The 13543-nt window shown below is 43.9% G+C and overlaps 1 protein-coding gene across 1 annotated transcript in view; it reads right to left on the reverse strand.

The window, feature by feature from the left end:
* Positions 1-2179: 2179 nt before the first annotated feature.
* The window catches only part of LOC8027855 (peptidase M20 domain-containing protein 2), a 32785-nt gene continuing 21421 nt past the window's right edge, over positions 2180-13543 (reverse strand). The window contains exon 6 of the mRNA XM_040501926.2: positions 2180-2867. Coding sequence (XP_040357860.2) covers positions 2557-2867 — 311 coding nt within the window. The 3' untranslated portion in view covers positions 2180-2556. The remainder of the gene's footprint in view (positions 2868-13543) is intronic.

The following is a 13543-nucleotide window of genomic DNA, read 5'->3' on the forward strand; positions in this document are numbered from 1 at the left end:
CCTGACGGCTTCGTCGGCGGTTTCTTGCGTCGCTGACACACGTGGCATGATCTAATGTATAGGTGAACGGTCTTCGGTAGCCTCGGCCAGTAGTACTTTTCTCGAATCCTGGCGAGCGTCCTGCTGTAGCCAAGGTGTCCAGCCGTTGGGTCGTCATGGCATCCTTGGAATATTTCGTCTCGAAGGCTGGCAGGAACAACCAACAGCCATGCTGTGTTGTTGTTGACGAAGTTCTCCTTGTACAGCACCCCTTTCCGCATGGAGAATGTATGCACGGGGAACCGAACTCACTTGTCCCTCTAAGTGTTCGATGAGCGCTCGCAGTTCAGGGTCGTCTCGTTGGAGTGCTGTCATGTCGCTGACGTCCAAAGCGCCGAGGAAACAGTCATCGTTGTCGTCTTCGATACAGGCCGGACCGGCCTCGACAGGAGCTCTTGACAGGCAGTCGGCGTCATTGTGGTTCCGGCCGGACTTGTACACAACGGTCATGTCGAACTCCTGCAGTCGTAGGCTCCACCGGGCGAGGCGTCCGGAGGGGTCTTTCAGATTCGCGAGCCAGCAGAGCGAGTGGTGGTCCGTGACCACGCGAAAAGCACTTCCATACAGATATGGGCGAAACTTTGTTATTGCCCAGACGACAGCAAGGCACTAATTTTCAGTTGTAGAGTATAGTTCCCCGCACCTCCACCAAAATGTCACGGGTGGTGACCAGAGAAACAGGAAATAAAATAAACAGGAAGAAATAAACGTTTAATGGTGGCGAACTTGTGCGAAAAATAAAAGGGTGCTAAGATAATAACAGCGTCGCGGGAGTCGAAGTCGGCGTAGCAGCACCGTCGAACGCTGGGGCGAAACTGACTCCGGCTTGCCCGCGGAGCCGCTTTTGTACACACGTTGGCTTCTGGAGCATTCGACGTAGAAGGTTCGACGTGCAGAACATTCTAACCTCGAATCAGCTAGACGGTTCTGGAACTCACCAGAACATCATATTACAGTGTAAACAAAAATGCGCAGCCGCGGCCAGGAATCGAACCCTGGCCCTTCGCGTGGGAGGCAAGCGCGATAACCGATAGGCTGCGGCCGCGCTGCACACTTGGCGCGGGGCAATATAAACCATGGTGATTGTGTTTTGTCTTCAATGCCTTAGTAGTTAAAATTTAAAAAAAAGCAAATAAAAACAAAAGTATTTTGAAAGTAACGAAGTATAAGACGAAATATAACTGTACATGTAACACCTTACTTTTATTTCTAAGCAACTAAATGTAACTAAAATGCATTTTTGAGAAACTATCTGTAACTGCAACTAATTAATTTTTAAATGTAAGTTACCTAAGACTGATGTTGAGAAGGCCATTTTACGTACGGTGGAATTTTTTACGCGGAGTATTAAATTTGAGAGTGAATTCAAAATACGCTCGTCGGAATGTCGTACAAAATTCGGTGTCTGTAGACGGCTGAAGCTGGCTATCTATCCCGACTACCTGTCAAACTAAATTTTATATAAAAATGTGCGGAAGTTTTTCTTATTTTGTACACTTCAAATGCCTAATTGTTTTGGGCTTGTTCAAGACGCCTTATTAATATATAAAAATGGTAAGATTTCCAGTAAGCACACGGGGAAAGTGAGGCATGCTCAGTTCGGTTTGCATTGTAATACCCCACACAGAAAGGAAATGATAAAATGTAAGCGAACAAAATGATGCTCCCGGGGCGACCTCATGTGGGTTGCACACGTAGGCCCACTCTAAATCCCACCAGGGGGCCCATGTTGAATTTTTTTCCAGGCCCTCTGTGGACTTCTTGAAGATAGCCATTGTGGGCTGCTCAAGTAGGCCTACTGTGGGTCCCACGAGGGAAGCCCGGTGGGCAGCCCAAGTTTGGACGCCTTGGGCCCGAGTTGCAAAACCGACTTGGGACACAAGTGGGCTGCCCACGTGGGACCTCCGTGGGTCCCCCTTTGGGAGTCCACCTTGTGCCAGCCACTTGGGGCAGGCAATTTGAAATGAAATGTTCAAGCACAAACTTTAGTATTATGACGATGTCAGACGGAGGGAGATACAATTTATTATTTTAATTACTGTGGCATCAAGCATTTATTGTGGGTGGCTAAATTGAGAAAAAAAACGTTGTGTTTAAAATAAAATTAGAATACCAAAAGAATTATTCACATGAAGGAGTTTTAACTGTTTTTCCACTGATATATCTATAAATACCTTGAGAACAATTGTAGATCAAATTGTGTATGAACAAGTAACATCAGTTTACGAAAGCTTGGGTTTGAGCTGGTTGGTATTTTCATTATCTTTTGTTCCGTGCCTTTCGTATGTGAGTGTCGTTCTTCTTCGTCCTAGATTGTAAACTTTAGCAGTGCAAAACAAAAAATAATCAGTTTACTGATTAATTCAATCGTTTCGAATGAAAAGGATAAGAATAGGGTTTATTCCGGAATATAGATAAAAATATAAAGCCGCATGAAAATACGTTATCAAAAAAGCTTATTAGTGTTTCGTTAATATAATGGAATGCAGTTTTTTCCATGTTTGCAAAACGCCCTTGTTACAGGTTTGGGTCGGTTTTAATCCCCGAAGCCGCTATGCTGGCGTCAAACTCCATTCTGACATTGTTTAAGAGATCCGGAGAGCTGAGGACTTCTAGAGCGGTGAGTGCGAGCGCTTTTGCCACCTTTAAAGTTGCATCGAAAGATTTTGGTGTGACTGCTGCGTTCGCGAATTCGGGGGTGTGGTTCGATGTTGTCGCGTCTTCCAGCTTGTATCCGGGATGGAGCACAGGGATCACGTTAGACACATTTCCGGCGTCTGTCGATGCCGCGATCTTGGTTTCATTGCCTGGTTCGGAGAAATCGATGCCTGGAACGAATAAATTGGTTTCATACATATTAATTATGAACGGAAAATATGTTCCAGGGCTGACATCCGCAAAGAAATTGTGACGGAACGCTGGCAAAGACCCCAACGAAGTGTTCCACACGGATTACGGGAAAAATGAAGATAGTGAAACACAGAGAAGAAAAAATGTAATTCTACACGTCCGCCCAAAGAGAATCAAACCCACGACGGTCCAAGATTCTGATTTTGATGCTCTACCACTGTGCCAAGATTTATGGTCCACTGCTTATGTGCATGGTGCATGCTGAACATGAAGGAATGTTACAGAGAGAAACAGAAAAGGCAAACACACCACTGGACTAGCAACTGTTAAATTTTTTCTGTCTCTCTTTTCTGTTTCTCTTTTTCTGTTTTTCTGTCCCTTTCTCTATGTAACCTGGCTTCATGTTCAGATAGCACCATACAATGAACCAACTCAGCTAGTCTAGCTTCAAGCCGTCAGAACATATGATCCAATAGTTTCCTTGCTACTGAATGTGTTTTTGTATATAAATATAACAATGGCACGGTGATTTCCCATCATAAAATATTTAAAAAAAAGCAGTAGGAGAGTCGGTAAGCGAGCGAAACCAAAATATTCCGCATGTACCGACTCTATTCGTATATCAGGGTAAACCAAGCGTACCAGATCATATAAATTCATAAGCACGCATATAAATTTGTTCGCCTATTCTACTGCAATTCTTACTCTCCTTCGGTTTGATATTTAATCGAAAATATCTAGGCACTGTTTATAACTGACTTCCAAAGTAATTTACAACTTAAAAATGTTGACGTAGAAAGTTACAACAAGCATTTCTATCAAGAAAAAAAAAATTAAGCAACACATGTTTTAGGAGGTAAAGTACTTCTGGAAGGCTCAGAGAACCCGCCGACGTTTGGCAAGGTAAGCTATACTGACTGGCAGGTGAAAAAAAGCCTGCTATGTTTTCATTGCTTCGGGATTAGTTCGGTTTTCTTATCAGCCAATGCTGGAATCTCATTGGCTGGAAAGCGATACTAAAAAAGCCACTGACAACAACAACATCGACACTTTTTTCCCGCCGAGATTCGATCGCGTGAGGAGCGAAATCAAAGTGCCGTGCAGGAAGGCCACTGACACGGCCACTTCGCCGACGTTGCACGCGCACCGGCGTATGTTCCCCTGCTTTTAACCCCCCCCCCCCCCCTCCCCCCTCGTCGTTTCCTGTTTTCCAGGAAAGGAGGAGAAGGAGCGTGGCGCCGCTAGTCGCGGAATTCAGTCACGTGACGAGCAGAATCCCGTACCCTGCGGGAAAGCCGGCGCTACGGGGATGAACCCGCAACTTTGGCTCCCGTAGGGAGCCTATGCAGGAACCGCAGGGAGCCTATGCAGTTTTCCCGCTAATCTTAATCCCTATGGTGGACAATTTAATCCAAGTGCCATTCAGTTTAATTCAAGCGCAACTCAATTTAATCACAGCGCTCCCGATTGAATCCCGGGGCCGGTCAATTTAATCCGCAATATATACATGCACGTTTTTTTATCTTCAGTGGTCCTGTTTCGCTTGCGTTTTTGATAAATTCGAGTAATTATTTATACAATTAGAGTTTGTTGTGGACTGCTAATGATTTGACCACTATTCCGATCACTTGGAGTTACAAGTCACGCGATCGACATGTGTATTACTTTTTTTGGTAACCTCGAGTTATCAGTGGTGCACTCAACTTTACTTTAGCTGATGTGACGTTTTGTTTACTCTTCATAATTACTTCAACTTATTATTGATACAGTTCAGATGATATAAGTACAATTTGAAATTTGTAATTACTCTTTCTATTACTTCGTGTTATTATAAGCACCGCTGACTTAAAACCGCTTCCCTTTCTAATTACTTCGACTTATTAATAACACGATTTACATATTTAAAGTTTAACACACATTTCTATTACTTTCTCGATTATTTCGGGGAATTATTGACAAAAAAGTAACCTCGTAGAACCTCATTTGACAGTCTGGTGACTTTTTTGTTAGATAGCTATTATTGACACCAGTGTTGCGTGGTCGCCACTTCGGAGTTGGAATGATTCCGGATATCACTCTGTACTTTCGCGACCCCGGAATGGAGTGGGAATGGAATGGGAATGGAATGGGAATGGAATGGGAATGGAATGGGAATGGAATGGGAATGGAGTGGGAATAGAATTCGACGCCTTTTGCCGGAATGGAGTAGGAATGGAATGGAGAATGGGCTCGGTTTTTATGACAGCTGTGTCGGTTTTCATCTAGACCACGGGCTCATCGCGTCATTCATTAGCGCATGGTAGGTGCGCTCTCGAAACTGCATTATTGCACTGGAGATGACTGACGGCTTAATTGTCTCACTAGCTTATGCTCCTTCAAGGATGAAATTGGCGCGTCCTCAGTGAAGCAACCAAAATTGAATAGTTGTAGACGAACAAGGTGTCGTTCCTGGCGCCGCAAGACGCTACAACGCGGCTGTTGTAATCTGGTTCGATTAGCATGTAGTTGTTAACCAGGGTGTCGAACCAAACCGAAAACCAGAGCAAAGCCGTTATTTTTAACGGAACCAGAACAAGACTGTAACCGTCATCAGACATTTAATATTGAACCGTAACGGAACCGTAATCTCATCTGGCGGTTACCGATTCATGGGAACCGTTTCGACGTAATGAAATGTTAGCCATGCCTTCTTGCGGGTGGCGGCGCCAGGTCAAGTAAATATTCTCGACGGTGGCGTCAGAAGCTCAGTTTTGACTAAACAAAGGAGAGCGACGACATGGAGACAGCTCATTTATAATGCAACAAGAAAGTATTAGCATTTCAAGTAGGTACAGCACGAATGGGCGTCGGCTAGTTGATGTGGAGGCGTACACTTGTATATTAAAAGAAAATATGCTGAGAATCTAAAAAAAGCTATTCTTAATGCGCGCGCGTTTGTTTGTGTGTGTTTTTTTGCTGCTTAGAAATATACCTCATGGAAGGAGAAAGCAAACATAAACGTGAAAATTGAAACACAAAAGGCTCGAGGTACACTTAAGCCCTTCTTATGAGTTGTGAATCCGAAAGCGTGAACGTCGTTCTTCGCGCCGCGGCTGCTTCTGATCCTCTCGGTGCCCTCGGCGCATCGGCCGTTTCTGCTCCTTCGCGGGCACTTAGCGCCATGGGGTGGCGCTAAGTGAAACTTATGCGCCTCGGCTTCATATTAATGCCGTTTTGCGCGGTTTTTTGCGTCGTTTCAAAACTCGGATACTTCAGATCGCGGCTTCGGGAATTTATCTGCCGTTTTGCGCGGCTGATGACGTCGGTCGGGTCGCTCCATGGGACAGTTAATGCTTTCACATTAAAAGTTGACGGTCGTTGGTTGGCGCGTTTGTTCCGCTGTGGAAAAATCTGTAGGCACCAATGGCCACAGCCGCGACTAGCGCAGCACTGGGGCGCCAGTCGCCCAAAGCCCTTTACGCTGCTAGAAGTGATTTTGTGTGTGTGTGTGAGGTGCGTTTTCCAGAAACAGCAAGTCGCCCATTGCATGTTTTGTCCTTTTTGCTTTGTTTTAATCGTCTTTCGATGGGCCCTTCCCTGTCTTTCTACTCTTCAACTCAGTCGTTCAAGCAACTCGTTCAAGCGCGTCGTGTGGGTACACTCTAAAAAAAAAGTATCACCTCACATCCTTTTGTCCCAGATAATACACCCCAAAACTTTAGTTCGTCGAACAACGCACTGTGGTCGAACAAACGGTCCCAAATTCTACGAGGGATTTGATAGCGGTGCGATATAGCTTATTAGATAGCTAAAGTACGTATCAAAGACCACAAAAAGGAAACACTGAGGTTTTGCACTAGGGACAAGAAAACCCCCGATTTTTTATTTTGTAGTCATTAACACGTACATTAGCTATTTTAATAAGTTGTACCACATGGCTGTCAAGCCCCTCATGAAAGTTAGTACCGTCAGATTGACGTCAGTGCGCTGTACGTTCAACTGAAGTTTTGGGGTGTCTTATAGGAAACAAAGGGTGTAAGAATACGCCCTTTTTTTTTAGAGTGTAGTTTTCCGTTTCGATCTGGATGAGCATCGCACCGGCGTGCGGTCGTGTATCACTACTGCGTGATATCCGTTAAAAACACCACGCTAGCACTCATACTACACTGGATAAAATTTATCACCTACAGTGGGTAGCAATGTCGCCATACTCTTGCAGCTAGACTACTCCTACTGTCTAAACAACGACTAATTTGTTTTGTTTTTTGTAGGTGGTTTGCGAGTATGGTGCGTGCTACAGGTATGGTGTCACTGAGCGTGTTGGCTGATTGACTCCACACGTGATTACTATACTTTTCTATACTTTGAAGCTGTTTGCAAGCGCATGTATAACCAAGTAATTTTCATTGAACGGTGTTTTCTCTAAAAATTTAAAATCACAAGACAAAATTAGGCATGCATTTGTCTTACTGTCCTCGTTTCCGCAGCACAGCTTGTCTTAATGTTCTAGAGCGCAGCTCTTAGGGGCTCGTTTCCAGCCTGAGCGGCGTCGGCGTCGGCGTCGGCGTAACCGGGGGGGGGGGGGGGGGTCACGTGACCCCCCTTCTCCCGAGGTCACGTGACCCCCCCCCCCCCGAGATCACGTGCCCCCCCTCCGAGGTCACGTGACTCCCCCTCCAGGTCACGTGACACCCCCCCCCCCCCCCCGAGATCACGTGACCCCCCTGAGGTCACGTGACCCCCCTCCCCCGGGATCACGTGACCCCCCCGGGGTCACGTGACTACCCGCAGGTGACGTGACCCCCCTCAGTACCCTTCACTCCTCCTCCTCAAGAGCTGCGCTCCAATTCGGCGTTACAGGGATTTGTAAACGGCTTTCACTTTTTTTAATGCGGACGACGTTGTGTTGAAGTAACCGTTTCTCAACAAAAAATGACAGCATAAAATTTGTAAAAAAAAAAAAAACTATTTAAACTGGTATGCGTTTGGTAGAACCGGTAGCCGAACCAGTATTTCAAAAGCATCACTGGACCAGAACCGAACCGGAACAATACTCAATGCTACTGAACCCGAACCCGAGCCGGAATAATCACAAGTTCGACTCGCTGCTTTAGCAGGTTCCATTATACGCTGCTACATTCCTTTATGTTGGCGCCTTATACCGATTGCACTTTGTCAGCGGTTCTTTGTTATTTCCGCAGTGCGTGGAGATTTGGGGCAGGTATACGCAGCGTCGCTTCTAACAGCGCACTAGCAGTGCTGTTGTGCAAGTATTCCAAGCAGAGAGCAAGGTAGCTGCTTGTGCCACAGAGTTTAGTCACATAAGCAGTTTAGCAGGAGTTTAGTCACATAACTGAGTTTATATCAGCATTATTGACATATTGATAACTTTGAGTAATGATGAAAATAATCCCTGGAGAAGGGGAATAAGAGGGACAAAGGACAAACATAAATCTCCAAACACAGCTAGGTGACTGGTGAGCGTCTGAAAAAATCCGCCTGGTCCGGGTATCGAACGCGGGACCTCTCCATTACAGGTGGAGCGCTCTACCAACTGAGCCAATCAGGGGTTAGACGTCAGTAGAGCAAACGGGTTTTATCAGCTGCCACCAGTCTAACACCAACAAGGGTGAAGTTTGCAAATTTAAGCTTATAATTATACTGCAATTAAATGCAAAGGTGCAAGCGAGCTGGACAAGAATGATGAAAATCATCCCTGGAGAAGGGGAATAAGAGGGACAAAGGACAAACATAAATCTCCAAACACAGCTAGGTGACTGGTGAGCGTCTGAAAAGCTCAGTTGGTAGAGCGCTCAGTTGGTAGAGCGCTCCACCTGTAATGGACAGGTCCCGGGTTCGATACCCGGACCAGGCGGATTTTTTCAGACGTTCACCAGTCACCTAGCTGTGTTTGGAGATTTATGTTTGTCCTTTGTCCCTCTTATTCCCCTTCTCCAGGGATTATTTTCATCATTCTCGTCCAGCTCGCTTGCACCTTTGCATTTAATTGCATTATAATTATAACTTTGAGTAACTTGTGAACTATTTCACTTTATATTGGTTAAATATTGGAATCCTCGCTCTCATGATTACTCTGACCTTTTATACAATCGAGTGATTTATTCACAGCTCAGTTACCATTTTGATCACTATTTTGATTACTTGGACTTACTATTGACCCGATAGAGTTTAATACGGTCGAGTTTAAATCGGTCGAGTTTAAATCATGATTACTCTTGACTTTACTTTGAACAAATTATAAACTAACCGACTTATTACGAGCACGAGTCACATTATGATTATACTTTTGATTACATTGAGTTACGATTGACTTGATAGACTTTATTTCGCCTAAATTGAAATCTTGATGACTTGATTACTTTAAGCTGATATTAATATAATTGATTTGTTATAAAGTTAATTGATGCTATGATAAGTAGTTTGATTACTTCGAGTTACTATTTACTCAATAGAATTTATTTCAGCTAATTGACGCTGTGGTGCCTCTCTTGATTACTTCGAGTTATTATGCACCCAGTTGATATATCATTAGCTCAATTCACATTATTACGCTTTTCACTACTTAAGTTACTTTCGACCCATTGAATTTACTTTTGTCTAATTGGCATTATTAGGATTTTTTTATTGCTTTGAGGTAATATTCTAACAAATTATTCAATATAAGCTCAATTTATGTTATGATTACTCTTTTGATTACTTTGAGTTACTATTAGCTTTATTAGTTTTAGTTTTTGCAAAGGGTACACTAGAGATACCGTGTTTTTTTTTCGCAAAAGCCTTATTATTCACTGACGTCAATATTATGTTAAATGCCAAGCCAACGGGGTCGTAACTTCATAATAACTATGGTGGCTGGAGTTAAAAGCTGTAGGAATTGCTTAGCAGGTTCCCAGTGCCCTATAAATTTCAGCAAAAGTGGAATTACATATACAGGTTATAAATACTTAGAAGTAAATATGTTACGCAGAAGTAGTCTGGTGAACTCTAAAAAAAGCCCGCGCGTCCACTTTCCCGGACAACACTCGGAGAGCCGATCACGGCGCTCAGCGAATGACGATGCCGAAACATATGCTTAGACCAAAAAACGCAGTCTGAATTGTTTCATTAAGCAATGCAAGCGTGACGTTTTGCATTGCTTAAAGTCACAACTCAGACTGCGTTTTTTAGTCTAAACATATGTGTCGGCATCGTCATTCGCTGAGCTACCTTCGTAACTCGCCGTGATTGGCTCTCCGAGTGTTGTCCGGGAAAGCGGATGCACGGGCTTTTTTTTAGAGTGTGGGGATCAAGTTATGAGAAATGAAGAATATTCACCTACCAATCCCTAAATGTGAAGGGGCTCAACGTTTCGGAAACAACTCGGTTCCTGCATCAGGGGCGACGTGCCGTTTGACGAGTAGCTTCTTCTAAAAGCGGGTATGACTGTTGACCCGCAGCAGTTTCTTCCTCTTTTAAGAGGTTGAGTTTTTATTTCTCTTTCATCAGTGCCGACCGTGGTAGGACCCCTTCACATTTAGTGATTGGTGAATTGATGAGTATTTTCCCTTTTCAGGTTACAAATAGCAGAGGTGTTGGGTGAACGCAACAAATTATACCACAGTAGCAAGTATCAAAAGTAAATACAACGGTAAAAGCTCTAATGTAATTATCATTCGTTTGACAAGTAACAAAAAATTTGAACTCTTTTGATTGACAGGCTGTTGTATCGATGGTGGATAAATCTATGCTATAAGTAATTTTAGTAGGAGGCCATAACTAAAATGAGAGCTATGCCACCTAACCAGGGTTCAGAGTGGCGGATTGCACAAGGGCAACATGATACCGATAAGATAAGGCAATCTCTATTAAAGCATGAAGTGCTTTTTAACGCTACCCCCAATCCCAAAATCTCGTCCGTCCGCCCGTCCGTGCGTTTCGCGCTAAATTTATCAAGCAAATCGATAAAACGAGACCTATACTCGAAATCAGTTCTTCAGTTCAATTTAGGCGGAAAATTAATTTCACGTGACCTGTCGTCATGGGACATAGAGACCAATTCACTTTCCCCGCTAAATTTAGAAGAAAAATTGATGTCGCGTGACCAATACACCTTTTTCATTTCCCCGCTATATTTGGCGGGAAAGTGGTGTTACGCAAAGTGGCTTATGTACATAGAATAAATTGACAGCACGTGACCTATACGTCAGATCAGCTTGCGCACTAAATTTAGCGGGAAAATTCACGTCTTGTGGCCAAAAGATCAATTCAGCTTCCCCGAAAAATTTACCGGGACATTGTCGTCACCTGTACCATACATCAAAACAGTTACCCGCTAAATTTAGCGGGAAATTCGAGTCATGTGAGCTAGAATTATATCCAGTTTCCCCGCTATATTTAGCAGGGAAAATCGTGACCTGTACAACCGTTCAGTTTCCCCCCCTAAATTTAGCGGGAAAATATACGTCACGTGACATACCAATTCCCTATGATGCATTTTATGCATTATAGCACTTTAAAGGTAGAGGTCGCCGCCAACTTTCCTTTTTATATTCTGTCTTAGTACGTAACGTAAAGCTATCAGACAGCAAATATCTTGGCTGATAAACTTAGGCAGTTTATCACTGAAACGAATGCTTTCGTATCTGTCAAGTAGAATGTTCCTCACGTTGTGTGACACCGGATTTACCACACGAATATTCACTCGCTTTAAAAAGGAAGTGAACTTCAGTACCAGAGAGTTATTATAATGAACACTAGAGGTTCAACTGGCGCTAGTGTGCCGTGGCCAATTGAAGCAGACAACAACCAGTCCGAAATTGACTTCCAGGAATGCATTTCTATGGGAAAAAGCGAGTGCATTTTCTTCCTACGCTCGATTATAACAGCAAATATCACGAATAATTCGTACGTAATAGGTAAATTGGAACATTTCTCAGTCACGCAGACCAAATATTAGGTAAGTTACGAAGTTTTTATTTAAAATTATGGCATTAAAACGGTGCTAAAACGGCTTCGTACATGTATTTATGTGTACTGTCTGACACTGTTCCACGAACACGGCGTCGGCGCTTTCCAGCAGGGTGGAACGTACGTTCCAAACGAACGAAGGACATGGGGAAAATCAAGAGAGACGGCAAGACCTACGCAGTAACAGTGGATCAGTAAGTTCTTGTGCATGCAGGTGATCCCAAGAAATTGAAGGCTACATAATATAGTCCGTTTTGCAATTAGTAGTTCTTTATTTTTTTCTGCTCATGAATATGTGCGAAGATGCTTGTTCTGCGTTCAAAACATCACCCGCACCCTCGGTACCTTTAAAACAAAAAAAAAAAAAACAAAAAAAAAACAGTTCCCCAATAAAATTTGGGCGACATAGAAAGTAATAAAAAAGCAGACCTTTCATAGCCCACATTATTTATTCTTTACGTTTATAATTTTTCAACCGCTCGTGAAGATGCACGATGGTATAATTTTGATATAGAGTTACGGGACGTGCATATTAGGAGTCTATAAGCGCCACCGGAATGCTGGCGAACCTTGAACACACTCTACATTCCTTCCGATCGTGATTTTACTTAGAATCGTCGCTCGTTTCTACATACCCGCTTTGGAACAGAGGTTTAAGCATGAAATATAGCGAAGTTTAACATCATTCAGGGGTAAACAAAGACCATAAAGCAATTACACTTTTACTATGTTAATAAAGGTACACATTAGTCGGTCCAACCAAAATAACAAAAGTGTTCCACGTTATTTTCCGGCGAAGAGACAAAATGCACGCGCCTTTTCCCATAGGAATGCACAAGAGCTGTGCAAAAGTAGACTGGTTGCTGACTGCTTCAATTTTTGCCTCCCGGAAGTCGCATAGACAGTAGCGCCAGTTGCACCTCTAGCGTCCGTTATAACAACTCTATGATCAGTACCACCTAGAGCACAAGTCCCGCGCATGACGTCATCATTAGTAGATCTCTGACCCGCCCCCAAGCGGCAAACCCTCTTAAGCTCGACGAGAGAAGGCGGCAGACGCGTCCGTCTTGGTGTCGCCGATTTGCTGGCGTCGCGCTCGTTGTGAGACACTGCAAGACGCGCTGGCGGTGACACTGACACGAGCTAGAGAGTTTAAACTTGTACTATTTGAGCGTCTTGGTGCGTTTTAAACATGTAGAAAGTGGAGACACATAAGGGACGATACAAGCGGGACAATCTTTCAAGATTGTCCTGTCTGCATCGTCCCTTATGTGTCTCCTCTTTCTACATGTTAAAAAGAGCTGGGGGGGGGGGGGGGGGGTGCCTGGGTCCACTCTTGTCGATGACAGGTTAAGAGTAAAGTGTAAGCTCCTCCCACCTCTTTCCCCTTTAGCACAGCGAAGGCTGGAGAAGAGGTCGCCTGTTCTCCAGCCTTCGCTCTGCTGAAGTGGAAAGGAGGGGTAGGAGGAGTTTCCCCTGAATTCTTATCCTGTCACTGACTATGCAGAGAGCAAGTCGTCTGCTTCGTACACTGGAGTTGCGGTGACGTCAGAACGACATCGAGTTCTGATTGGTGTTGAATGAAAGTATAGTGGGTAGACCTCAATGCTAAATGCCTTGTGGTCTACCCACTATTTTTTTTTTTTTTTTTGCTTTTAAATAAGCCAATAAGAGTTCGGCGTTCTGAACATTATCGAAAACTCCTGTG

The sequence above is a fragment of the Ixodes scapularis genome, unplaced genomic scaffold, assembly GCF_016920785.2.
Source record: "Ixodes scapularis isolate PalLabHiFi unplaced genomic scaffold, ASM1692078v2 PGA_scaffold12__126_contigs__length_90152505, whole genome shotgun sequence".
Taxonomy (NCBI): domain Eukaryota; kingdom Metazoa; phylum Arthropoda; class Arachnida; order Ixodida; family Ixodidae; genus Ixodes; species Ixodes scapularis.